The 27,783-nt window shown below is 35.7% G+C and overlaps 1 protein-coding gene across 1 annotated transcript in view; it reads right to left on the minus strand.

Annotated features, from left to right (window-relative positions):
• The window catches only part of PRKX (protein kinase, X-linked), a gene marked incomplete at its 5' end in the record, with an annotated part of 28,466 nt that extends 4,466 nt beyond the window's left edge, over nt 1-24,000 (minus strand). The window contains 5 exons of the mRNA XM_009705657.1: nt 2,342-2,399; nt 6,706-6,801; nt 12,718-12,837; nt 19,328-19,591; nt 23,832-24,000. Of these exons, the coding sequence (XP_009703959.1) occupies nt 2,342-2,399; nt 6,706-6,801; nt 12,718-12,837; nt 19,328-19,591; nt 23,832-24,000 (707 nt within the window). The remainder of the gene's footprint in view (nt 1-2,341; nt 2,400-6,705; nt 6,802-12,717; nt 12,838-19,327; nt 19,592-23,831) is intronic.
• Nucleotides 24,001-27,783: the final 3,783 nt, after the last annotated feature.

The raw sequence follows: 27,783 nt of genomic DNA on the forward strand, positions 1-27,783 counted from the left end.
ATCCAAATGTTTGTTTGTTTGTTTTGGGTTTTTTTAGCAGCATTCTTCTGACACAAGGGAGATAAAGAATAGGCTTTAAAATACCCACAAAACCATTCACTGCAAGTTCTATTCACTTCTGTTTTCTCCAACATTTTACAGAATCCTTCTTACTCAGACATACTAATTCTTACACTAACAGAAAAAGTAACTGAGGCCTGATGTGTCTTAAATAAAAATCATGTCTGAGAAGCATGCAGTTGCATCAAATATTACAGACGTTTAGTGCTGACAACAAGAGTTTCTCAGTACTGTTACAAAAGTATACATATGAAAACATTTGTTCTCATTTTAGGTATATGGGTAAAGGCATATTTGTCTCGTAATGAGTACTCTCTCTGGGCTGACTGTTTTGATTATGTACATAAAGAATGAAAATGTCTTTTTTTTTTTTTTTTTTTTTCTTTTCTCCTCCCTCTCCGGGATGAAGCTTGGTTCAGGCACAGACTCATTCTCAAGGCATTAAGCACTGGGGAAAACCAGCTGGTTCTTTGTCTCAGGCCTGATCACAGCAGAGTTTTAATGCACAGCTCTCAAGCTCATACCACATGCAGCTCCATGGAATGAAGCACACCACACATTTGTTTTTTTCATATTTATATGGAGTGTGACTATCCATGCTCATATCCAAAGACGCAACAAGGAGAGTAATTTATCACCTTGTTCCCTCAAAAGCAGATCTGATTGAATGCTTCAACAGAAAATGCCCAATGGGATTTAAATCTTTTTAAACCAGCTATGACTGTGGAAAAGGATCAGACTTAAGACTGACTGACAGCCTCACTCCAAATCCAGCTTTAATTAGAACTATTTTTGATTTTGATGTTTTAGCCAATTGTAGGGAAAAAGGGAAAAGCCTCAAAACAAACCAAAACCACAGACTAAAAAAACTCAAAAGCTAGCCAAACACAATTCCCAAAACCCATGTTTGAATAAACCAAGGTTTGCTTTTGCTTTTGTTTTCCTTTGAAACTGTCAAAAGATATAGAAGTTTTCACTGGTCAAGAACTTTCTAAATTTTCAGTTTATGAAAGTCTGACTAGAATCCTCCTGCTGCCACCCAAAAAAATATTGCAAGGAAACTGGAAGGTTAAGAAAAAACATTTATTTCCTAACTTTTCTTACCAGTCTAAGTTTGTGACTGAAAAGGCTCTGAAAAGGAGCTTTGGACAGCAGGTTCTAGCATCTGTACTTGTATAATGTGTTCAAGGAACCTGAATGACTGTGAATCTTTTACCTTCTTCACCTATACACACCATAAATTGTGCTTTGTGCAAAAAAGCAAACCTCTAACCTCCTCTGGCCAAGGAAAGAGAAATTTTAGCTGTCTCTAAAGAACTAAAAGATTACACAAGCAAATTGACATATCTGCAACACTGTAACAAGTCAATGAATACAGGATTAATTTACTCTGCCAGAAGGGTAAATTAACCTAACCTGAGTTTTGTGCAGTGCTTTGGCTAGCCTGTTACACTACCTGAGTTAGTTCACACGCAGCTAACTTCTCACTGTACTACGAACCACAGCTACCGCACAGCTGCAGAATCAAACAGGCTTGTAATACAGCCATCATTGGCATTACATGTAGTACCACATCAGGACATCTCACAGAATTCACAGGACTGCTTTGTGTTCCTCCCTGACATATCACAGATAAATATCTGCATTTCTGAGGTAGGTTGGAATGCTACCTGAGACATGTGAGAATATTTCTGACTAGTAAGCTTTTGGCTTCAGAAGTCTGTTCAGAATAGTATGAATAATTCTTCTTGGTGGAAGACTGTTTGTGCTTAATCAGCCCCACCAGCAACTATCAGGACAACGACCAAACATCATGGTACTACAACAACCCTTATATTCTTTAAAATAATTTTTAAGCTTCAAATTTAATTAGTGCTCCTTCTGCTATTAAACAACTCCAAAGAAAGAACCAAATCAGCTGGTGCTTCGTTCTACAGGACTTAGCATCTTGTTTGTGGTCTAATGTAAGTCTTCAAATTAATCAGAAAACAGATAGGGTTTCTTCTTTTTTCTTTTTTTTTTTTTTTTTCTTTTGGCGCGGGGGGTGGGGAAACCATCACGAAGGGCAACATCAATCCAGACAAATAGGAGTATGATTCCCAGAAATACACAGCTGAAGTTTGCATTTAGGATGGCACAACCAAAGTAATTTCTGGGAAAATATATCTCATTTCATGCTTACAAAAATCAAAAGCCATAGAAGTGCTATCGTACATCTTTTGTACAGAACTCTTTCAACCTTGTGCTATGTTCTGCATTACACCTAACATTTTATACTGACCTTCATATTTCCTAATCGTCTTGTCCTGTCAACCACAAGCAGCTTCTTAATAAGGTCTCTGCAGTAAAGAAAATGTGTTCTCTGTTAAACAAACGTAGTTTATATTTGACTGGCATACAAGTGTTACAGAATACGAGCATACTTCCTTTTGACCAGCTAATACCCATTCATTCACCCATTCATTTCCTTCACATTTTAGGACACTTAAAAGTGAATGATAAAAAGGAATAACCTGTTCTAAAAGGAACTTGCAGAATTTTTGCAAGATCCTTTTAGACTCTTTCAGGAAACAAAGGAGGAAAACTTTCTGTCTCTCTTTTCCCCTGCCCCCTCAAGTAGCACCATATCTTTCTTTGTATTTTGCTGGGCATTCCAAATCTCAAAATGGATCTTAAACCTATTTGGCAGAACACAACTCTAACATATATTAAAAATACAGATAAAGACATACCCTCAACTTTATACATTGACATTTAAATTCTGTGGCAGTTAAATATTCAGAGAAATCATGGAAGAGCTAATCATCTGCTTAAAACTAGTAACATCTATAAGCTTTAATTTCATTGAAAATGAAAAGCCTCCCCTGAGATTCTAGTTCATTGAACAGTGCCACATAAAGCTAAATCAACATTTTAAAAGACAAACGTAAGTTTAGAGACATAGAAGACTTCCATTTTAATAGTAAAGTACTTCAAATATTAAGCACCAAAAAAACTCCAAGATAAATCGAAGCGAGTACCACAATTTATTGAGTTAGCTTGATTACTTATGAGTTGAGAGAAAAATCTGGCTTCACATTTCTGTAAGTTGCTACTTTTTATCTCAAAGATTATTTTGCTATTTATTTTTAGAATAGCAGCATTTTGGTCTCATTGCATGAAGTACCAATGACAGGAAAGAACAAAAGTTTAGCCATCCTTCTTCTTTCTACAGACTCAAATAGACCTGAGAGATGCAATACTGCATGAAATGCCGGGGATCTACAAAGTATGGCTAATTCAAATATTTAACTTTGCAGAAGATTTAAAAAAAAACACCCAACAGCTTTATTTACAGAAAAGAATGTAAATATATTAATGAGACACCTGCCTCTCTCCATTCCTAACTGTAACACCTACTATCCTAAAACTGAAACAGTATTCTGTCACCTATCCTTGAAATCACAAAAGCGTATGCACAAAAAAAAAAAGTATGAAAGTATGAACTGAGAGTGAATGTGCTAGACTGTTTGAAAAGCTGTTGTATTTGGCAGGAATATAGTTCTACAATTCAACTGGAAAAATATTCAATTGCCAGATAAAAGGAGAATAAAAAAGTCAAGGTAGAAAGCAATTTTTAAAACTCTCATGATCATTCCACCCAATGAATGTTTGGATTAGATTAAATCATGTGACTGACTCCTTTTACAGTCACCTTTGCAGAAATACCTCCTCCTAGTTCTTCGCGGAGAAGACTATTCCTTATGGAGAAAGCTACAAGAACGGCTATAACCAGACTTTAAAACAGAAGTAGGACTGAAATGAAATCCAGAAACACAGAACTAGATTCACAGGCTATATGGCCAAAGATAAATCATGGAGTTACCTACTCCTACTTAACCAGAAAACATTAAATGGATCATTCTTGGCTTGCTTTAAAAATTCACCTTAGAAAAGAACAGTTAAGGGATCAGCTTGCTCAGTGATACTGTGCTGCCACTAAAGATGAAGACATTTGCTGCATTCAATAGCACAAATATCCATTAAATTCAAACAAGTAATAGATAGTTTAGTGCTTCTTTATTACACCCTTTTTAATGAATAATTTAGAAATGATCATGGTAAAGTTCATCCAATAGATATGTTGCTGTATACATCTGGGGAATGAAATTCTACATCAAGGTCTTTCCAGACCAATGATCATTAAACTGCTGTAGCATTGACGTTTCATTTGGCATTTCCAAAACTGTCTTTGCAAAGAAAAGTTTACCAAAGTAAAAAAAGAAAAATATAAAGAAATAACTTATAAACTCATTAGTGGCCAAAGATATTGGTGAAGCATAATTAATACTTATGTTTTATCAGAAATGAAGTAACACAAAACTGTGCTGACAGTCTTATTTTGGAATTTCTAGTCGGTTAATTTATCATCATCATCATGGCAGAAGCTGCTCTTCAGAAGAGATCGGAACTAATGGTCAAATGTGTCAAGAACTTCATGCATACAGGACAAAAGACTTGGAGAAAACATCTGATCAAATTGCAAGGCAGCTAACGAAAGGGACACAGTAGAGAGCAATGTGAAGAGATGCTAGCTCAGGCCAGAAGGAACAGCATTTACGCAAGACACAAAGCAGTTATATAGCACAGGAAGAGACAGTGAACACCATGCAGCAGGAGGGAAACCAGAGGTGGTACAAATTCAAAACGTAAAAAGTGGGGGAAGGTGATAGGGGGTAGTCAGGTAGAAAAATGTCAACCAGTAAGTTGATGTAGTACATCTGGGTAGAAAAGTTTTCTCAAGAGTTCAGAAAGAAAAACAGTTTAGCTGCCTAAGAGCATAGAGTTAAAGTTCAATTTTTATAAACGCCATATAGCACTAATGCTTCAGAGATAGCCTGGATGTAACAGGACCCAAGATAGTCTTGATTCTTGCTGAGAAAGCAATTGACAGGAAGAAGAGAGAGAAAGTAAATGGGATACAAGTAAGGTAAAAAGCAGGTTGTCACCTTAGGACAAAATAATCTTGGCACTTGCTTTAAGCTAATGGTGCAGAGATGTGAAAGACTATCCAGTTCTGTGTACTGTGGTTTAAAAAAAGGAAAAGGGGTTGACAGAACAAGAGAGATATATTATGCTAACAACTCACTGCAGAAAGCAGGTAAAGCCACGCAAATGAATGAGATCACCCAAAACCAAGCCAGAATCCCATGAGACCCCTTAAAGGCAGGAGTGTAACAGGAACGAGCTGCCAAGCACACACTGAAAGAACATCTGGATAAGAAATGCTGGGAAAGAGGTGTATCAACAACAATGTTGATTAATGTATCCTACAATTCATTGGCAGTCATGTCTAGACTGAAGAGCAAAACCTGCATATGTGTGCTTACTACCATAACTAGGAAACTTCACAGCATCAAGGCATCTTCTGGATAGTAGAAATCACTGTTGGTTTGTGAATGTCCAGCACAAACAGAAGCTAACAGCACCTCTACTTTTAAGCACTTTCACCATGTCAGACAGGTTGCTAGAGATAATAGCCTAATTTGAGCTGTTCATCTTCCAGTCACACCCTTATACTTTAATGCACACAATACTATGTGAGATATTCAGTTTTCTTCCCAAGAGAGACCTGGTTAGGAAAATGAGACAATGAGACTACACTAAATTGGAAACAGCATCAAGATAGTAAGGGAAAATTCTGTTAATAACAGACACAAATATGAGACACTAATCAGCCTAAGGTGATGTAGATATGTTTGATTTAGTGCACCTGATGAGTCAATGGAAGCTTAAAAAATGATTGCTTTTGCAAGAGAATTCATAAAAGGTCACAGAAAGTTGGACAGATTTCATTAGATTTGTCATACAACATTTGATCTATTTACCTAGTGGTGACAGCAAGCGCCATCCCTAAGGTCACTTCTTCAAAATACCTTGAATGATTAACCTGGGAATGTAAGAATTCCTGTCCTCACTCACTCAATCTCTGCCTCTGAGGAGAAACTTCATGTTTAAAATTGCACTTCCTCTGTTGTAATGTTTATTAACAATTATTTCAATTACGGAATTTTTAAATAGGGAAAAAAGCATTTCACTAGCAATATACCTGTGACGATTGCAAAATATTATGAATAAAACCCACACATGCATATATAAGACTGCATACTGAACTGGGGCCCTGCTATCACAAGTGGAAGTTGATTTTACACTGGAACTTCTGAAGTATCCAAGTTCATTCAAGTAGTTACATTGAGAGCGATTTAACCGGTACACATGCATATAAAGGTACACTTTAGTGTTTGCTTCCTGCTCTCCTAATTTTCACTCAGATAAAATTACCTCCTCATATTTCTCCTCTTTTCTTTCTTCCAGGCACCAGCCTGGCACCAGTGAGCTTCGTACAAGGTAGAAAAGCATTTAATATGCCAAAATACACAGAAAACTAAGAGAAGCAGATACTATCTTACAACCATATCTCCAGCTTGAAGTCTACCAAACATATAATTTTACTCGGACTGCAAGAATAAACAATCTAAAATGTCTTCCAACATGGTGTTTTAGAAAATCAAAATCTGGTATCTGGTCTTCTATGAAGATCCTTTAGAAACAGTGCTCAGGAGGTGTTTAGAACATAAAAGACAGTGTCGGGAGTCATGGACTTACTTTACATATAAATCCAAATGCCTCGGGAAATCTATTTTGCCAGCAAGAATCTTCTGATAGATACCAAATGGATTGTCATCAAAAAATGGAGGAAACCTATTTTAATACAGCAAATTTTTAGAGGTTAGAAAAAGAATTTCTAAAAATCTTACAAACAGTATTATGTTATGGTATTTCCCATCAGAAGTCATTGATTATATAGTTCTTTCTGGTAGGGAATCATCAATCAAATACTAACTTGAAGAATAACTTAAGTTAAGGCTGCTATTGAAAAACAGAAAATATTTTTTATGCAACACATTGAATACAGAATTAAAATTGAAGTATTACAAGAGAGATTTTTATTATATAATACAGAAAAAACATCAATTATGAAACAAATTTTCAGTGTTAAAAAATGCTTTGCCTTTATCTATAAAACCCAAGGGTATGCTTTCCAAAACAGCATTACCATTTTTGATTTTGTCCTGTAACTGCAGACACACCCTTATTCACTAGTTTCTATCTGAAGTGTCAAAGGACCCTCATGTAAGTAGATTGTCCAGTTCAGTTATTTATTGTACTTCTTGAATTCAAGTATATGTTTTGTTAGAGAAGGTTGAAAGAGACTGACTGTTCAGAACTTCAGAAATTCACTCAAAGCGCAGCTGTCTTTGTGTTGGACAGATAAAGTACTTATTTCATAATCTTCCCAGGATAATCAGTAAATCAAGATGCAATTAAAATTCTACACTTACTATTTTCTAGAAAGTTCTTAATGAAGAAGTTATGACCTAACAGAGAGGTTAGTTCTTGTCTTACAGCTACAGTAAGAACTGAGAGAGTTTTCTGTTGTGCTTCCTTTACTAGTATAATACATATCCCAACTACTGCAAGAGGCTGAGTATGGGTCCATCAGTAGAGTCAGTATAAGGAGCTTCACCCAAGTGCCAACAGGTTTTCAGAGTGGCAGTCAACTTTTTAGAAGTTACCACAGGAAACCTTTTAGGGGAATGGAATAACTAACTACTCATTCGCTAATCTCAGTCCCACCTTGACATCTGCAACATGACCAAAGTATCTCTCTGTCTCAAAACCTCTACAGAATAGAAAAAAAGGGATTTTGAGTATCAACCAGATTAATAACATCCAATCACTATTACAGTCCAACATTAAAACTATTTTCACATCTCCGTAACATTCTATAATTACTTTCTAAGAGAACTGAACTGCCTGCGTACACACACAAATACAGTGCTCGTGGCTTTGGAAATCATTGGTAGCACAAACAGGGATGAAAACAATGTTTCTTCATTTCACATTCTTTCCTTAATTTTATGCTACTCAAACTAGCTTATTCCTCAACAAGTGCTATAAATTATTTCCATTACATGTTTTCAGAAGTACTAGTTTCTTCATTATTTAGCTGATGGTCAAGTGGATTAGCATTTCCTTTGAAATATTGTATAATTCAGCCACAGACAAAACCAAATTTAATCAGAATAGTTAAGTAAAGCTGTGTGTATGCACAAGGTAAAAAAAGAAATGCTTCAAATACAGAAAAACATGACAAAACTATCTGGTTAAGGAAAGACTGAAGAACATTTATTGGTGTTGTTCAGAAAGCCAGAGTAGTTTCATTATGAAAAACTGAATAGTCTCAACTAGAAAAACTGGAAAACCATAAGAATCTCAGGAAAAAAAAAAAAAAAATTTGTGTGTTTATAGATTCCTGCTTTGACACAAAAGAACAAGGAAAACATGATAGATATAAAATTTTCCCACACCATGGAGACTATCATACAGTTTCTTTTTTAGTCAGGCAATGTTATGTTGCTCACATTCTCCAAAGCAAGTTGACAAAATGCTACACTCAATTCCCAATTTTGTATTTGTTATTACATACTAGCATCTATAAACGCATAAAGCAACTAGAATGAGACTCTGTAACCATGTATTACAAAGGTGCCAGCTGCAGTACGCAGACTGATACGAAATGCAAGGTTTTTCCCTCCATCTCCAAATGTTCTGTACACTACTGAGGTGTGAAATCAAGAAGAATAAGTATGTGTAAGTTTTTACATATTTGCATATGTTTACATAGCTCTCTGCTTTTGCACTCTGAAAATCTGAAATTACTATGCCTAGAATTCTTGAGAGAAACTTAAATCACACTTGGTTATATAATAATTTAATGGCAATACTGCTTGAAGTGCATTTGAATTGTACGTAAAATGAGAATAGCTTTGAGAAATTACAGAGTTTTCTTATGGACAAACTAAGTAACTTAACTTTGATACTACTTGTAAATGTCAATCTTCAACACAGCACAGATTTTAGACAAAACAATGCAAGTATTGTGCTGGAAGCTACCTAACAAATCAACAAAACCCCCCTTGAGTTTCAGACTGTCTTCACATCATAACACATATACAAACAGCTGCCTTTTTTCCACCAACTGAAAAGAAGCTAAAAAAATGTATCTCTGTATGAGTCAACAGCTGCAAACCATTCCTTTTGCTAACTGACACATAACAATGGCACTGACATTGGTCTCAAAGATAACAGATAGTTTTAGCACTGAAGAGAAGTTGTAAAACCTCAAGGGAAAACACACAGGTCTGAGAATATGAAACCGTAGACAGGAACCATTAGCTACCTAAAAGAATAGACCACCACGTCACATATGACCACCAAAGCAAAAACTAAAACCACAAAGCCCTCATTAAATGAGAAAATTCAGTTACCTACACATCTGGTGACAGTACAATTATGACCTAACATATCTAACATTAATAACAAGTATATTTTCCTCTACGGTAGACTGTAACAGAACACATTTACTCAAAATAGATCTTTCAACTTGACAGTTTGTTTAGTTTGTTTAGATTAACTCTATGAACTTGATATTACTAATCTGTTCTGTAAAGACTTCTCACCCCTAGTTCTCCTTGTTCTTTCCCCTTCCTATATTTTACTATTTTAAACCTAAATGGGACTTTGCCTTAAATCTAGTATGTACAGAACTAAAATTCCATGGGCCTCCAGAGATTAACTTGGAGAAATAAGACACTGCAGAACAGGAAAGTGTGGGTTTGTTTGTTTGGTTTTAGAGAGACCATTTCCTTATGCACATATCTACCAAATCTTTTAGACTGTTTTTAGGTTTCAGAGAGAGTAACTTCAGGAAATAACTACCAAACGTCTTAAGTAATTTACTTGCAGACAATAACTTAGTCTTGAAGTCAGGTTTTGTTCACCTTCAAATTATTTTCATAATTCTTAAATTTTCTTTGAATTTTAAGGGATAAAGTTACCCAAGACTGTTTTTGCATTAAAAGCCTTGACAGCAAATATTAAGCCGCATCTTGAGTTGTTGAGGAAAAGTGTTTTAAAACACTACTGCCAACAGCAGTGAAAAGCTGATAAAATGCTAAAAGCATATGCCCTTTATGACAACCTGCCCTCCTAAAGAAAACACATACAAGCCACAATCCCTGCCCTCCTCAACCCCCCAAACCCCAGAATCTTAAAAATCCTAGGCAAGGAGTATCAATCTATGCTCCCCATCCCAAAAAACCCCGAACTCAAACCTCCAAACAAAAAACCACAACCAAACAAACATGGGTGGAATCCCCAACCCAGCTTTGGATAGGGATTCCACTCAAACTCCAAAAAATAAAAAGCAGCAAATAACCATTACAAAGAGCATGTCTACACAAATACTGTAGTAAAAACCATTACAAAACTTGCAGCAGCAGGCAGCTACAAGTATTACTTAGTAAAAACCGTTATAAAACTTACTTGCAGCAGGCAGCTACTCTGTCAAATCAGTCTATATAAGATTTCAGTTGCCTTTTAGAAATGTGTAATTTATCTCTACTCGTTAAGAGTCTCTATACCCAAAGTGTTTATATTAAGCTTGGGGGAATCCAGATGTCATCACTTGAGCCAGATAGTATCAGGACACAGAAGATCCTAGACAGAGATGACTGCAGCTGCTCCCTTTTTTAATGAAGAAAATATACTGCTCATACTTCAGTAGAATATATAGCAGTCATACTTCAGTGCCCTGCAGTCTCGAGGTCTCACTGACTCCACAGATGACATCTTGCTTGACTATCACCTGCAGTCAGCATGTTAACTTTGGAAATCATGTTTCTATTACTGCTTTAGAAGAGAGAATCCTATCTACATCTCTGTAAGGCACAGAAAGGAAAAACGCCCAATATCCACTTACACTGAGACCACACAGACCAAACAGAGAGTGGTCCCACCGAAACCTGTGGCAGGAAGGTAAATCGCTCAGACTACAGCTGAGAGACTGCAGCACCTGCGCTCATGTTACAGCACCTGACACTTTTATCTACAGTCCATCCTGCCTAGGACTAAGATTAGTGGCAACAAGGCGGCTGGGAATCTCTTACTCCTTTCATCCTTCCGAGAAGGATTCCCTTGACCAACCTGGGCCGCTCACCTTTACAGGCAGCAGTGCAAGGAAGGTGAAGCCTGGCCTCTGCACAGATAGCCTACATAAATAACAACTTTTTATTAGACCAGACAGCCAAGCCTGCCTGGGTCAGTAGCGAACTATTAGTATCTTTTTATGCTTTTTCTGTCCAGAAATTGCCTTGAGATTCAAAGTAAATGCATATGCAAGCCTTCAGGACATTAAGAAAACAAGCAGCAGGCAGTAATGCTGTCCTGGGATAAAGTTTTCATGCTATTGGGTGGACTTTTTCACAGCAAGCACATGTGATGGACTGGAGCTCTGAAGTGATCATCTGTCGGGGAACTGCCGTCTCAGGCAATCTGACGAACAAACACCAAACACCAGATGAGCCATCAAAGTCACCCTGAACTGACAGTACTGCATAGAGAAAAGGGAGAATAAATCCACGCAAGGGTGTTTTTGTTCCACCCACTCTATGGGTTTGCAGATCCAGAACGAAGGGCCATAGAAGCAAACCTGACGCACGCTCAGGGAGTGAGAAGGCACAGAGCACACTGTGCCTGGTACCAAAAAGAAGTTCTGATGACTATGAAACCTAAAATAATGGAATAGACTATGTTTCTTCCAAAGCTACGAAAGTCTTGCTTTCATCTGCATTTGTACTACTGCACCAACCATGGCAAAACCGATTTCTTTCAAAATTCCTCCCTTTTTTTTTTTTGCACAAGTACCTTCAAAAGATACAGCCAAGACAAAAACCAAGCAAAAACATGTGGATGCCTTATTCAGTACACAAGCAGAATTTCATGTTCTCCCTAAACCAGTTATTTATTTTACTGAACATAGTATTTCTTTTTTGAAATCAAGAGCAAATTAAGACACTTTTATCTACCTAACACTTAAAGTCAGAAACAGTTAATTATATTAACGCCAGAAAGTCTCTCTTCAGTTTGCATTTGTAACTTTTGGAAACGTCGCTTATCAAGCAAATTCCAAAACATTAAAAATGGCATTCGAATAAACTGATTTCCAAACAGATCTTTTATGCTCTTCCCTGTTCTTTTTTCTTTGGTTTAAAGAAAACCAGTGCTCAGTAGTAATACAAGCTGTACTAATACAAGTCTTCCTGCATGCCACTATACATTTTTACAGACTAAATCTCCCACTGAAAATATTACTTCACTATGCTAGAAATTAATTACAGAAGTTTCAAAGAAAACTGGTAGTTCTCTTCTTCACCCTTTAAATATAAAGGATTTTATACAAAAAACTCAAAATCCAAAACAGATAAAAGGAAAAGAGCAACTGTTAAAAAAGTCTTAAGCAAAAAAACCAAAACCACCAAAAACCAAACAAAACCAACAAACTCAAAACCCTAAAAAATCTCTGTAACAACAGTGATATATGTTCTTTTGTACAGCTTCCTAATTCCTTTCTTCAGAGGCAGAAATGAAACTGGTATATCAACAATAAATTTAGCCCAAATTTGCTATTCCGAATATCGTAAACAGAACTAGTAAAGAATCGTGTATTACTCTACTACATAATACTGCTGTGATATAGTAATCATTATTGCTTACCCTGACAACATCTCAAATATAAGAATTCCTAGGGCCCACCAATCCACAGCTCTTCCATGGCCTTTGCTTTGTATAACTTCTGGTGCAAGGTACTCAGGAGTGCCACAGAGCGTCCATGTCCTGGGAGGAAAAGAAGGGGAAAAAAAAAGGCAAAAAAAAAAAACACAACCACAAAACAAACAACAAAACCAGACTTAAGTGAAACTGAAATAACAGTAATAGAAAAAACACAAACACAGACATAGGAAGTACCCAACATATACCTATGTATTTATTGTTTATAGGAACAAGAGAAAAAAGAAAAAGACCTCTACAAGATCTAAAAAAGTCTGCTTTGATGATGCTCTCCAATTCTCCTGTAACAGAGATATATGGAAATTGAGAAACTTCTTGGCTGCAGGAAATATCTGTGCACTAAGTTTCCTGACTGCTGGTATAGCACTCTATCCATTAGGCTATACACTGCTTTGAAATTATTAACAGTGGTTTTCACCCTGTAAGCTGCAGACTCTAGGAGTTCATAGACTACTTCTGACAGGCCCAGCAAAAGGCAAGCTTATTGGCCTTTTCCAGCAAAAGGAAAGATTTTTGTTTAGAAAAACACAAAGGGAAGTGGTGGAGATAAAAAAGTAGTAATTTCAGTCAATAAATAGCTGCAGACACAAGTAAGATTCCTTTTACAATCTAAGTAACTTTTTCAAATAGCATTGAAATGTAACTGGTCATCATTTCCATAATATCCATTAAAAGGAAAATATTTTGTATTTTTAATTATTTAAAATATTTACAAGGTGTAGTTAAGCAAGTGTGAAATAAGTAATACTATTTTTATGCATTTTAATGTCATTTATAGTCATAGTTTTCTTAATATAAGTTCAGATATAAAAGTGGTATATTGCTACCTAATTGAAATGTATATTTCAAGTTCTATAAATTTGTGAAATAAATTGAAGCTAAGCACTTAATGTTTACAAAGACCAAATTACAACTTGAAACAAAGAATATTCTGAAACCATTTCTTTCAGAAATGTGAACTCTTCTTCATAAAAATACCCATGTAGAATTTGCCTGGCTTCACTATCTTGACATGTTTAAATATGCGCTAGAGAAAAAAATGTGCTTTCATTTCGAATAAATTACAGTTCCCCGATAGCAAGTCAAAAGATGAAACTTTGAAAAAGTGCTCACCAATTTAAGACAGGATGAAATAACAGTATGGAATACGAAAGAAAAAAGCATATTGCATTTTAAGAAGAGTTTAGGTAAGATATGACAAAGAATACAACCACAAAATTGACGGCCACTGCACTCAATTTCTAACTCGCAGCAAAAGAAACTGTTTTATTTTTGAGTCCAGGAAGAACCTTCTCCAATCAAACTGGTAACATGGTCCCGAACAATTGCATTAAGATGAATAGCAATCACCTTTAGAAGTAACGTACACTGCTTTCAACTTCTAGTTTTTCCTACCACTGTTCTGCTAATCTTAATAAACCTCCATTTTCCTAACTGTAAATGGATACTCAAGATGTGCCCTGACGGAATCTCAGACTGTCAAGTTTTTTTTTTAAGATTAAATAATACATTTTTCTGAGATTGCAGAATTATTTTTAACACAGTTTTTGTTTGGTTTTTTTTTCCCCCTTGTTTTCCTTTTTTTTTTTGTTTGTTTTTTTTTTTAAGCCTTAGCCTTGATTCATAAAACTCCTTAGGATCAAGGAAGAAGAGCTGTACAACCAGTCAAGACTTTAAATGAAGAGTTATGATGCACAGAGTTGAATTTCTTTAAGCTTGATTTTAATATGGCAAAAGCTAAACTATTCCAGCTAAACTGTCAGAATGCACCCATGTGCTCCATGGTTCTTGAAACTACATTCATTAGTGTAAAGAATACATCTTTATATTTTCCAGCAATAAAAATTATACCAAACTCTCATTTTCAAAATCAAGTATACTCAAGAAAATTCTTACGTACAGCACTGCTTTACACATTGCTGCCACCTAGCAGTGGCCTAGATCAGGACCCGGTAATTAGGAAAAACAGCAAAGCTTTGCGGTCTTTTAAAACAAAATAGTTGTCCCTTCCCCAAATTAAAAAAGCTGCATTACAATCCATCATATGAATTTTTATTCATAGTGATTTAGCCAGCTCTGCAAATGAAGCAGTTGCCAGTTCTACTGTATTTGGGAAGAAGGGCTGTACAAATAAAGCAGACTGCAAGCACGCTTGTTTTAATGGACAAGGCAGATGGTTTGTAGGACAATGCCCCACAACAGTCATCCTCTCCTCGCCAAAAACTGCCAACACTATGAATGCACAAATTCAGTGAAGATGCAGTCTTTGGTGGTTTTCATTCCTGATCAAGGTCATTTACATACAAAAAAAATCAGTCTCACATTTGACCATGACTTCCAGGACCCACACAATTTGCCCGTGACAATGTAGCTAAAATGACCCTGAATTACCATACAGATTAATAACAAGATTTTTTTATTCAAGCAAAAGGACAGCCACAAATTAAGAAAAGGCCAACATAACCTAAAGTCCCTTAGCTGCACTAGGAAATAAAATCTATTACCACCAGCAGGTCATCCACTTCTCTTAATGTCAATCAAGAAATTTATGTTTACTAACGACACAAAAACTTGGAGGAAGCTCAAATTCTTTATCAAGCTGTGTATTCGTGCCATAACATCATGACTTGTATTTCCTCTTTTGTTGGTCATGAAACAAACTATTTAATGTTTTGGAAAATGCATCAAGTAAATTCTGTAGAAAGATCACATCACCTGCAGTATTTTTTTCTCATCATTACTATTTCATGACTGTTACATATTCATCTGAAAATCCAGATCTTTCTTTTGAAGATAAGTTATAAAGCAGAAAAATAAGAATAGACTGTTTCCTTCAAACTGTTATAAAAAGTCCCCTGTTTGGGGTTTTCAAGATAAAAGCTGAAATACAGGTAAGCTATAGTTGACAAGGTTGAACACGTAATTTTAAAACATGAAAATAAAACAAAGAATCTACTCTGGTTACAAAGACAAGCTATCTGCAGGACTTGTTAACAGTATTATTTGAAGATGCTATGTCTCGATGGTTAATGTATTTTAACATTCCACACCATTCAGCATCCACCTCTGTAGCCCCTGACATGCTTCTTGCATATGAGCCAGAGATTAACAACAATGTCCTTTTCAGTATTCTCTTCTGGGAGTTTCTCCATAATTATATTCAATGGAGACTGCTTTGTTTACAGCCCACAAAAGTTTGTTCCGCAAGACATTCTTGCTTCTACAGTGACAAACAATACACTTTGCAAACAAGACTTGCTGTGTCTTGTTCTGTTTTTTTCTCTTCAATCCACTCTGCAGAACAGTCATGAGGCACATCCAGCTTAAGCAACGCTGCAGAAGTATCCCCAACATCTTTAAGGTTAATCACTTCTCAAGTTTCCAGGAAGAATTTCATAGTTTAAATTATTCTTTTTTGAGGAATGTAAACACAACAAACTAGAATTAACAGTGAGTAACTTTCCTCAAAAAAAAAAAACCAACAAAACCTACTAAAAAAATAAAAGTCCTAACTTTACCAAAACCTTTCATAACATTCTGAGTGAAAGCTGTGCATGAAAAAAGGACAGAATTCTATGAACTTTAGTTTCGTGCTCTCCTGAAAGAACATAGGAATTAAAAAAACCAAACAAACAAAAAAAAACAAGTGAGAAGATCAGAAACATGATTAACGGATATACTATACCCCAAAAATGGTATATTCTTTCCAGAAAAAGAAAGGTCTAAAAATGTAATGGTTATAAAGTTCAAAGCAAATCCTTTCTACATCCTTCAGGTAACAATCACTTATAAATACCCCCTCCCCATCTTTTTTCTTGACATTGCCCTTTTTTTAAAGTAGTGGCACATCTATTTTATGTGAATGTACTTAGAAGAAACTGAAAAGTTATTAAGTCTTCAGTTAAGCAACACCAAGGTGGAAAAGAGAAGAAATAAACAGCAGTTGAGGGAAAGATACACTGTTTTGGAGAAAAATTTAGCATTTTTAAAAGTACATTAGGACCAAAAAGGGATGAACAAGGATAAATAGAAGGACATATCAATAAGGAACAGGAGGCAAGAAAATCTCCTCTTTTTCCTCTTTCTCTAGGAAAAAAAAAAAAAATAGAGTCTAGCCCTTCAGAAAATGTACTAATAAGAAGGTAAATGTGCAGGCTGCTTCCCACAGTGGGAACACGAGCTACAAGCCAGTCAACTCTCTCTAAAGACCAGCTTAATTGTAGGTGGACACGGTGAACACTTCACCTTTTCACATATGGTAACGCACTGTAAAATGCGTACAGAAAAATCTCAATTAAGCAACTATAGAATCATTCATGGGAAGTATTATGTATCAAGAATGTGGAATTGTATTGAAGGTCTTCTGCAGATCATGTTTTATTTTACATATCATGTCTTCTCTTCTCTACAAATATGTTTGTTGGTCTTAAGTGGCAGGGTTCCTCACAGTTGTTTGAAAAACATATATACTTTGTGGTTTATTTTTGCAATTCATATACACTACATATATACACATACTCACATACGTACACATAAGGTTCATGTGTACAGATGTTTCCATGTATAAAAATGACAAAACATCTCCTGTATTTTTGAACAAAGAGTCTATGAAACAAAATAACCTACTGGAGTGCATTAGCAGGTAAATTGCTCATAACTGTGTATTTTTACAGTGAGAAAACCAGTGTTTTGAAAATGATTACAGCTAGTGGAGAGAACACTATGTAGTTCCTAAAAAAAAACCCAAAACCAAAAAACAACCACCAAAAAAACCCACAACATAAACCCAAACTTGCATAGTGTGTCCTAACTGATAAAGTCCTTGCTCCTTCCACCTTTATGTTCTGTATTTACATTACCTGTTGTACATTTATTGGTAAATCGGCTACAAATATAAAATTATTATAGTGTTCTATGATTCAGTTCAACACAAACTGATCAACCTCACTGTCCTCCCCAGCAATACGGGATGCAAAAAACCAATTAAAACCAGTAGTGATAACATGCTTTGATGTCCTAAAACACATTTGAACAAATTTACTCTTATAGATTCATCTTCCAGATTGAAAAATACACTCCAATGTGAACTATCACCTTATTTAATGAAGGGTTACTTCTGTTGCGCCTTAAAACCCACAGAAATCCAAATTAACAATAACCACTAAGTGGCAGTATCTACATGTAAAAAGGAAGTTGTAAGAATTTGTATGAAAAGAGATCATCCTGCCTTCTCACATGGAAGTAGCCTTACCTTTTCCTGCAAAAAGTTATTCTGATTTAAGAAGAGAATACAAAAAAAAAAAAAAAGCCAACATTTGTAGACCTATCTGCTTGCTCAGTGGAAACTGAATTCAATAAAACATGTTGATATTAAAGGGCTATGGTTTTAAAACAGACTTTTAGACCTTAAGGGTGAACAGAACCAGCGTTCCTATTAGTTGCCTACCATCCTTCCATGCCAAGGCAACCCAGCACTGTGAGCCTGTAACCCATACGGAAGCAATCTTTATGACTTCCATAACATGATTTGATTTGTCTCATCTGACTTTTACTTCATAAGGGATCCATTAAGAGTAGCTCCCTCAGATCCACCTTCATTTCAAATTGATCTTGTAGAATCCCCCGCCCCCGCCCCGAACTGTTGCAAAAGCATCATCAGACAGACAAACAGCTGAGCGAAGAGGATGAGCACCTATGTAACGCCTACACTCGCTTACTAGGCTGCCTCAACTAGAACAATCAGATATGGTCTCTCATGAGGTCGCCCAAGGGCATAATACCAAGCCTTGTCACACCACTTTTCTAATACGACAGGCTAGTTTTTTCCTCCCTTTTTTGAATCTCAATGACAGCTCTTGCTTCCCTTTAATAACGTGTATTATAATCTTGGAAGAATAGTTCAGAGAGAACAGAGAAATCACTATGGAAAAAAAGTCTGCATTATCAAAAAGTTTACATATGCTAGTAAACGGACATAAGGCTGACAGTATTGTAGAAGTTAGGTAAACAGATCACTTCTGCTGAAGTTGGCCTTATTGTTTCTGTCTAGATTTTGCAGTTCCATTTTAGCAACAGGCTAGTGAAAACACAGTATCCTGCTTTAAAATGTTACTCCCACATTTCAAAAATCTCTGTAAACAGAGAGCAGAAGGAAACACGACTTACAAAACATTCAGCAATTCAACGTGTATGGAAGGTTAACGACTTCTTTAACATACTGATGTACATATCTCAATATTTGCTCATATTACACCACTGAACTCCCTTTTTAAAAGATGACTGCTGAAAAATATATAAAACTACTCATATAAAAATATTTTTCTACAGTAGCTTATATGTGATATTGCTCCTAGTTATACGTAAGGTGTAATATTGGTTTCCATGCAGTCATTTTAAGATGACCATTTCCTTCATATTAAGGGATTTGACATGTGTGAATCACATGGATTATTAGGTAAAATGCTGAGCTCTGAAATCAAACTTTTTTTCTTGTTTAACATGCAAAATGTAATTACCATAACAAAAACCTACTTACCTATCCACCAGTTTTTTAGCAAAGCCAAAATCAGTAAGCTTGATATGTCCTTCTTTGTCTAGCAATATATTTTCAGGTTTTAAGTCTCTGTAAACTATTTCTTTGGAGTGCAGGTATTCTATTGCACAAATAATTTCTGTAGAGTAAAACAGTCCTGTGCTGTTGTTGAAACGCCCCATGTTGCGCAGGTAACTAAAAAGTTCTCCTCCTGGCACATATTCCATTAACATGTATAAAAAACGTTCATCATGGTTGGTCCAAAATCTGTAATAAAAATATTATTTTATTGAATAAACAACTTATCTCTCTGATTTGTTTAGAAGTAAATTTCTGTAAAACGATCTCTGTTGCCCCAACTATGTACATAATTAATGGTTCCTATTCCACAAATACTAAAACCCGAAGAATCTAGCAGGATTATGTAACAGACATTCAAGTTGCTGACTTCACTGGAAAGGTAAAACAACTAACTCAGGATGCGCACAGCGCAGTCCAGAAAAGAAAGTCTAACTGATAAGACTCTGTTACATTCTATAAAACCGGTCTCTGCCGAGCACCTAATAAGTGACTTGGTATACTGCCAGTCTGCCAAGACTAGAAGATTCTCACACACTTTACATTTTATTTAATCAAATATTGCCAAAGTGATGGGGGGTGAGCAGAATCTGCTTTTGTAAAGATGTTTATGACGATATGTTCAAAAACAAGACACCAGAGTTTTCCTTCCCCTCTCCTGTCTCTCCCTCCCAGGAAATACACAATCTCAACTAAAGCACCAGATCACAATGCTTGCTCTTTTACAGTATCTTTAACAAAAGCAACAGAAAAGCAAAAATGACAGCAAAACAAGACTTATTTCTGTACCTCAGAATTAACCTAATGATAAGTACCTTCCATTCCTCAGACTGTTGCCTTAAATTTAAGAACTATTATTGTGGTACAGTCATTACTAGAAGGCAGTAAAGAGCAGCTAAGGAAGAAAATCATTCCATGTGGCTTTCAAATGTTTCATTACAGAATACAAGAATCTTCTCTCCCACATTCCCCAACACTAAACTGTTTTTCTTTCTACCCACATTAAACAACTCACATACCACAGACCCAAATGTAACTCAACAGTTAAGAAGAAAATAAGTGTCTGGTAACACCTTGAAGAATATTCTACCATTTTTAAAAACACAGCTACCCCTATTACTATGACAATAGATAAAGAACACTGTATCCCTACCTACTTTATTGATACAAGAATAGAAATTACTTCAACTTCTAGTAACTGCTTCTGCAGTTTCATAAGAACGGAAAGATCAAATATCCTTTTCTCTCCCCCCTTCATTAGCTGGTTCCTAATCAAGGCACAGAGTCTCAAGAAAGATAAAAGCAGAGGAAACTGAGCTCCCAAACTCATGAGAGACTTTTGGTCAGTAAGATTTTCTTTCTTGATACTGGCACTGAGGCAACCAAGAAAATGAGACAGACATCAGCAACAGCTCCTCCATTCCTTCAAAGTGATGAAGGAAGCAGAGCTCAGGCTTGCCTTTTGCTTTTATGGCACTACTACCCTATCACAAAGTCATCAACATCATTAATTGGCTATTGATAATGTTCATAGTATCTTTATTGACTATGCAAAAACACTTCTGAGATGTATTTTAAGTAGTTAGGCAAAGTTGCACCTACAATAAACAAAGAAAGAGGAACAGGAATGGTCAAAACAAAGCAAACCACATATTTAAAAAAACACGTACAGGGGAGAGGAAGGGTAAAATCGGACAGAGAATACTGAGGAAAAAAATGGAAGATCTACACACAGTATTTCTACTGGAATGAAGTTTTTCAAGAACTGACTCTTAATGGTTTGTCTGTCCATGGAAAGATAAATACATTATTTGGTATATGTGAAAAATAGTAAAATAAAGAACTTTATTATTTGCAATGCAGATTGCTTTAAATGGTATTTTAATACAAAAAAGGAAAATATCCCAGAAGCTGTGATTAGAATAATATGCATGGTGTCACGCAACTTTACAATTCAACTTCATTACATGAACTCTGGATGCCATTGTGAACTCTTACACACAAATAACTTATTTTAGCTTATAGGACTATAAGACACAGCTGATTTTTATTAATTGTTGTTCTCTTGAAAGAAAATCAAAGATACCTATCAAAATTACAGCACAATATGAACTGCTGCACCCACAGAGGTATGACACGTCACTCAAACATGTCAGTAAAGATTGCCTAGGAGTCTCCAGTGACCAGTTGTTGCAAGAGCACCAATCAAGCGTTTCCAAAAAACACTTTAAAAAAAAAGTAGATAAATAACTTCAATATCTACAGAAAAACAGAATCTCCCTACATGCAGGAAAAGCATTTCTCAAAAGTAATAGGAAAAAGAAAAAAAAAATCTTATATAAAAATCTTTATATATAGGAAGATCTAGGAAGGATGAACACCAGAAATAATTTATGTGCAGCATTACTTTAAAATTCTCCATCATAAAGTGCTAAAAAAATACAGTATTATGCTGCACTGACACATATTCCTTGGTTTGCAACCAGAAGATACTATCCGTGTTTAAGATGGTGATGCTAATTGAGAATACAAAAACCAGACCATGTAGATAACACAGTTCAAAGGCACTGAAGCAGAACTATATAGCAATTTTTCCCCCTTTTTGTTGACCAATTAAAGTCAAAGAATTCATGAAAAAAACCACGTATTGGGCAGAGGAGGAGGTGGTTGAAAGAAGTTGGTAGCCGCACAAAAAGCTGCATAAAGTTTTGTCACATAGTCAGTGATAATCGTCCATGAATGCTTGTTTAACCTAAAGCACACAAATATTAACATGACTTAAATTTTAACTACCTCATTTCAGCTAGATTGCTTTGAGTCTTTTTCCAAGGGACAAAAGCATCACATGGACAATTACATGACCATAGCTGATGCAGCATCTCACTGAACATGTCAACAGAAAAGGCAGAGAGCTAGAAGAGAGGAAGATCTTTTGCCTTGCACACAAGTGAACTTCCATTTGAACTGTGTCCTTCCTTTGGCGATTTTAAAAATCTGATATTTTGGAAATAAGGCATGAATGCAATCCAAGAAAACTTATCAGTTTGGATTTTTGATCCCTTCTGTATGGACACCAACCCTCACATCCCTGTCTTTCTCCCTGACTTCTTACTCAAGTTTCTCTGTTCCCATACTTGTTGCACTGTTCAGATGCACAGATGTACTGGGTTGGTTTTTTTGCTTGTTTGCTGGTTTCAGTAGGGTTTTTTTTTTTTAAAGAATTCACATATGTACACAGACATACATATAAAACCCTGTTCCTCCTGTTCCATCCATATTTTAACCACTCTAACCAGATGTACTCGGCCTCTCCATCTTGCTTTCCTGCATGCATCTCAAACTCCACATACCCTAGAACTCATCTTACTGATACTGCACTGCACACAAGATTTCTGAACGCTGGCTGGAAACTAATGGCATCATAATGCTGCAAAAAAGCAACAGCACACCAAGGAAAAAGCCTCCTCCTACAGGGTTCTTTCCATCTTTCAGATGACTGGCATGCTTCTGCCTCTTCTTTTCCCTGATACTTTCTTAGCCCTAGGAGGAGGCTGTACTCCCTTGCAGCTAACAGATTAACTAAGCTTAATTTTGTCTAATTTTATGTAAAACTGATAAAGGCAGGTAAATGCAAAACAAATCTTGGTCAATGGCCCGGTATCCATGCATGAGAAAATATAAATGGAAATTAACTGCGCAGTTACCCAGAGGGTTAGTTATCCCATTAATAGATACGGACTCAGATATACAAAAGGTGTTGTGATGCTGGGAACAGAAAAAGTATGATGACTTCTCTCCTTAATAAAGGGATCATTCGGATCATTAGAAACACTACAACCTACTAAAAAAAGTATTCTTCATGAACTGTGTTTAAATCCTATTTCTCAATATGCTCCATCACTTAACCTCAAATATGGAAATAACAAAGCCTAAGAAGTGCTGCAGTCATTTAAACTCTTTAAAGATTGCAAAATTAAAGTTCACAAATTTTCAAAAAGTAGATACTCAAATCTAATTCTATCTTTATCTAGGTATCTACAGGACATATATATGTAGAAATACTTCTTTTATCACCATTCTAACATGAAGAATCATTCTAGAAGTTATTTTGATGAGCCAGTCCTAACATTTCTTCATTGGTATTTTCCCCTCACTTAAGAAAATTTCTGTTCTGCAGTATGATAATCAGAGATAGAGAAAAGCTTGTAATAAATTACTGCTTAAATGTTTAAGTTATGCCTGTTGATTTTAAATTGATTGTTCTATAATAAATATTTTAGTCTGAAGTCTATTTTAGTCTAGATTACATAACAGAAATTAAATGCTTGGTGTTGGTTAAGTACACAAGAACTTGAAGTGAGACTCTGGAACACTTTAACTGCACTTTATATACAAGTTAAATGAATTAAAAAAAAATACAACAACTTACAATCTGATCAAAAAGGGGTGGTTGACTTCTTTCAAGACTGACTTTTCATTGTGCACATGTTGCTCTTGCTTCAGTCGAATAACATCAGGAATGCTCATTACTTTCAGTGCAAAGTAACGTTTGGCCATTTTTTCCCTCACCAGATGAACACGCCCAAAGGTACCTGTGCCTGAAAAGTTGAAGAAGAAACATCAACTTATTGTAAAAAAGAAAAAAAGTAAAGATAAATTATTAATTTAAAACCTTCAGGAACTCAATTCCTGTTTTGTTTTTTGATTATTTCTCATCAATATATCAGTATTACATTTTTAATGTGTTTTCACACAATTTTTTTCTTCGGATTTCTCAATTTTTAGTGATAATGATTTAATAAAAATAATGGTATTGTGATACTGCCACTCTTTGTATAGATACTGGAAGCATTTCTTGCAAAGAAGAGAAGTGGTCCTGAGAAACAAGTATGTAATATATAAGATTCAAATGCAACCAACATAAATCAAGTAAGCAAAACTGTTCTCAAGTGCAGAAGAAAGGACGGGAAACACTCTCTTAAATTTCAGAGATCAGTTTTAATTTGGATTGGGTGGAGAGGGGCAGGATAAACTCAAAAGTACATTCAGCTTATTATATCCACAGTGTGTGGCATAATTTAAAAAAAATAATAATAAAAAAAAAATCATTGCTGACCAAGAATGTAGTGTTCAGTTGTAACGGATTTAATAATTCCTCAACACAAAAACCTACTTAACTTTTCCATATATTATTTATTAAAACAAGGTAGCTAAAAATCATTCAGGGTTTACAATGCAGGAACTCATAACATGAAGAATACAGAATATACAAAAATGATGACAACAACAAAAAAACCCCAAAATATCAATATAGCAAGGTTCAGTGACTGAGACAGCTGTCTGCAATTAATTCAGGCGAGGAGATTATTCCCTTAAATGTACACAGAGAGGTGAAGTGATTCAGTAGGATAGGGGAGTGATGAGAAAAAATACTTAAAAGTTGTTGACCCTTCTAAAAACAAATAATAATTAAAAAAATCTGCTTACAGTGCGGCTCACATGGAAACAGTAGATCTCAGGCACCCTTTTTTTGTAGTTAATGTATTCCTTTTTCAATTCACTCTTTAAAAAGTGAAAGAAAAATAAAAACATATTGTCTTTTAAATAATGCATTATGCATTTCTCTATTCAATAGCCATTAAAGTTCCTTTTAAGTGCATTGCACTCCAGACAATTATACATAACTGAACTAAGTATTTCTTTTAGTTTGAAATGAAAGTTAAAGCTAGCACATTTAGCCACATTGCTATTCGTACTGCAGCACAGTGTTATACATTTGAAGATGAACACACATTCCATCTCATTGGGTGGTTGCTCATTGTTTTTTCTCTCATTAAACAATGCCCTGTAGGTTCCATTGGAACAGTACACCAGATATTTTTAATCCTATTCTCTGACAGAAATACGTGCCACTATAAAGGACACTTGGCATTCAAACCAATTCCCTAGTTTGTAAAAGGTCACTCTCTTGTTGAGACACATCTTCCAAAAAAAGTAAAAATCTTATACCTAAGCTCACAATCATCCCCTTCTTTGCACACACCCTAGGAAGGCAGCCCATAGACCTGTTTTCAGTATTACTAACTGGCATATTAATTGATTTCAGATTGTGCCAACCAGTTATGATCAATCTATACTACAAGACAATTTTCTAAGACGTGTCGCGGGTGCAGGGAGATGAATACGTATGTGAAAGGACATAGATTTTTGAAAGAGAGATGGCAAGGGAGAGACCAAAAAATGAACATCTACTACTATATTACCTGGGGTTGGGAGAGAAAACAAGGGAGTTTTTGCCTCTAGTAGGTTCAAGAAACTGAAGACTTTATTTTAAAAAATTGTTTGTTTTCTGTATGTGTATTCTCACTTAAAACATTTACATTTTATTTAACAGTTATTCTTTCTAGTCACTTGTAATATTTTTTAAGACCATGGCACTTACTAAAAAAACAAAACAAAATACTCATGTTACAAACTAGAAACTAACAACTTCAGCGATCCAGTTTTATGGAACTTGCAGCTCCATTACCAATACAACTCTCAAGATAAAACTTCTCACTACACAAACAAGGATTACAGTTGTCCAAGCACAAAATATTTTATCAAAGCAGTTTAACACTCCCACCTGTCCCGAGTTACAGTTCTTTAACCACGAAAACTGTAAACAGGTCTCAGATAAAGCCTGCTGTTAGTGAAGTAAGCCATCAGGTTACCCTGGAAAATTTATCATGCAATTAAATCCTTTAACATTGCAGTCACATTACATAACAATACCTGTAAACAACCTTATTTGCACAGGGATGGACTTCTGCAGTAAAAACCTCATATCAAAAAAAAAAGGCCCAAAACCTTCCAACCAGAGCTGTCTATTCAAGCTACTTAAAATACTGATTATTTACACCTATATTGAATGCATAGACAAAAAATTTAACTTAGGTTATTTCAGAAGTAGAAGCTGAAATTTAAGTCCTGAGTAAAAACTGTCAAAAATAACTGTAGTGGTATTGCACCCTGAAACTAAAAATCATCTTAAATTTTTAAGATTTCCAAATGTGAACTCAGGGAAATTAACAGTACCAACCCCATAAGTAAATGCTGGTATTGTATGCATTTTGATGCATGTATGAACAAAGTGCTTCCATAGACATACTCAACAGGAAAGTCAGAAGTGAACACATACTTAATTGTTCCTAGGTCTCTAGTGATCTATCTCATATTTCATAACTTGTTCTACTTGTCCTAGAAATTTTTATTTTAGAATGCTTTTATTTTTCCTTATGCTATTGGTCTAAATTTACGAATTATGCTGCTCAGAAATAATGACAGTAATAATAATAGCAATCACAAGTTCCACCCATTTTCAAAGAAGGACCTGTCAGGGACTTACTTAGCAATAGTTCTAACTTTGGAAACATGGCCTCTTTAAAAACATCTCTGCCAGGAATGGCAAAGCCTGGCAGGCTATTCCAGAATAGTGGCAAGCACCTCATCTAGACTGCCTCCTGGAAAACCAGAAGACCACACAGGCAGGCGAGAACCTCCCTAACCAGTTTTATTGTTGAACTGATTGCAGGCAGTCTTTTTTCAAACATCTTTAGCCCAAACTCAAGCAACTATGGAAATCAAGAAGACAATACAGACTGAGAAGCCATCTAACATCTGTTTTCAGACATCTCTTCCCATAATACGAATTTTCTCCCATTCAAGTGTTCTCAGAAAACCTATTAGGCCTACATCAGTTGGTAATGACAGTGACCAGAGACACAACCACCACCCTTCCAGCACTTTTGACAAACAATATGCTCTCTCACAGCCCTAAAGAAAAATAGCAGCGATGTTCTGGAATTTACTTACACCATTTAAGCTGTTCATTCAAACTCCTCTCACTGCAACGAGAAGCAAAGAGCAAACATGGAGACTACTACATATTTTTTCAACCAAGAAAAGTCTTTAACCATGTGGGGCCATTAACAAGGGGGAGCAGGGGAATTTGCTGAAACTTAAAAACAGTTGTATAAAATACGCAAATGGGGTTTAATTTATGCCTTTGCACAGCCACATACAGGACTAATTGTTGAGTGCTTTTTTTTAATGCTTAACCAGTCTTCAGACAACCAGATAAAGTTTGCATAAAAACATGCCTACAATTCAAATATCTCACTTCAAACTTCTGGTGTGGATCTCCTGCTCATGCTTTTAGCTATTTCTGCAAACATTAAAAACAATTCTCTTCCTTGCAAATGGGAGGGAGGGAGGGAGGAGAAACAGAATGGGACACAATGGTCAGGGTGGGAGGCTGCAACAAGGTGTTTACGGTTGTTTAGTACAGTCAAGAAACTCTAGTTGTTTTATAAAAATAGGTCTTATTGTTGTGACGAGGT

This window comes from Cariama cristata, unplaced genomic scaffold, assembly GCF_000690535.1.
Source record: "Cariama cristata isolate BGI_N322 unplaced genomic scaffold, ASM69053v1 scaffold12288, whole genome shotgun sequence".
NCBI lineage: Eukaryota > Metazoa > Chordata > Aves > Cariamiformes > Cariamidae > Cariama > Cariama cristata.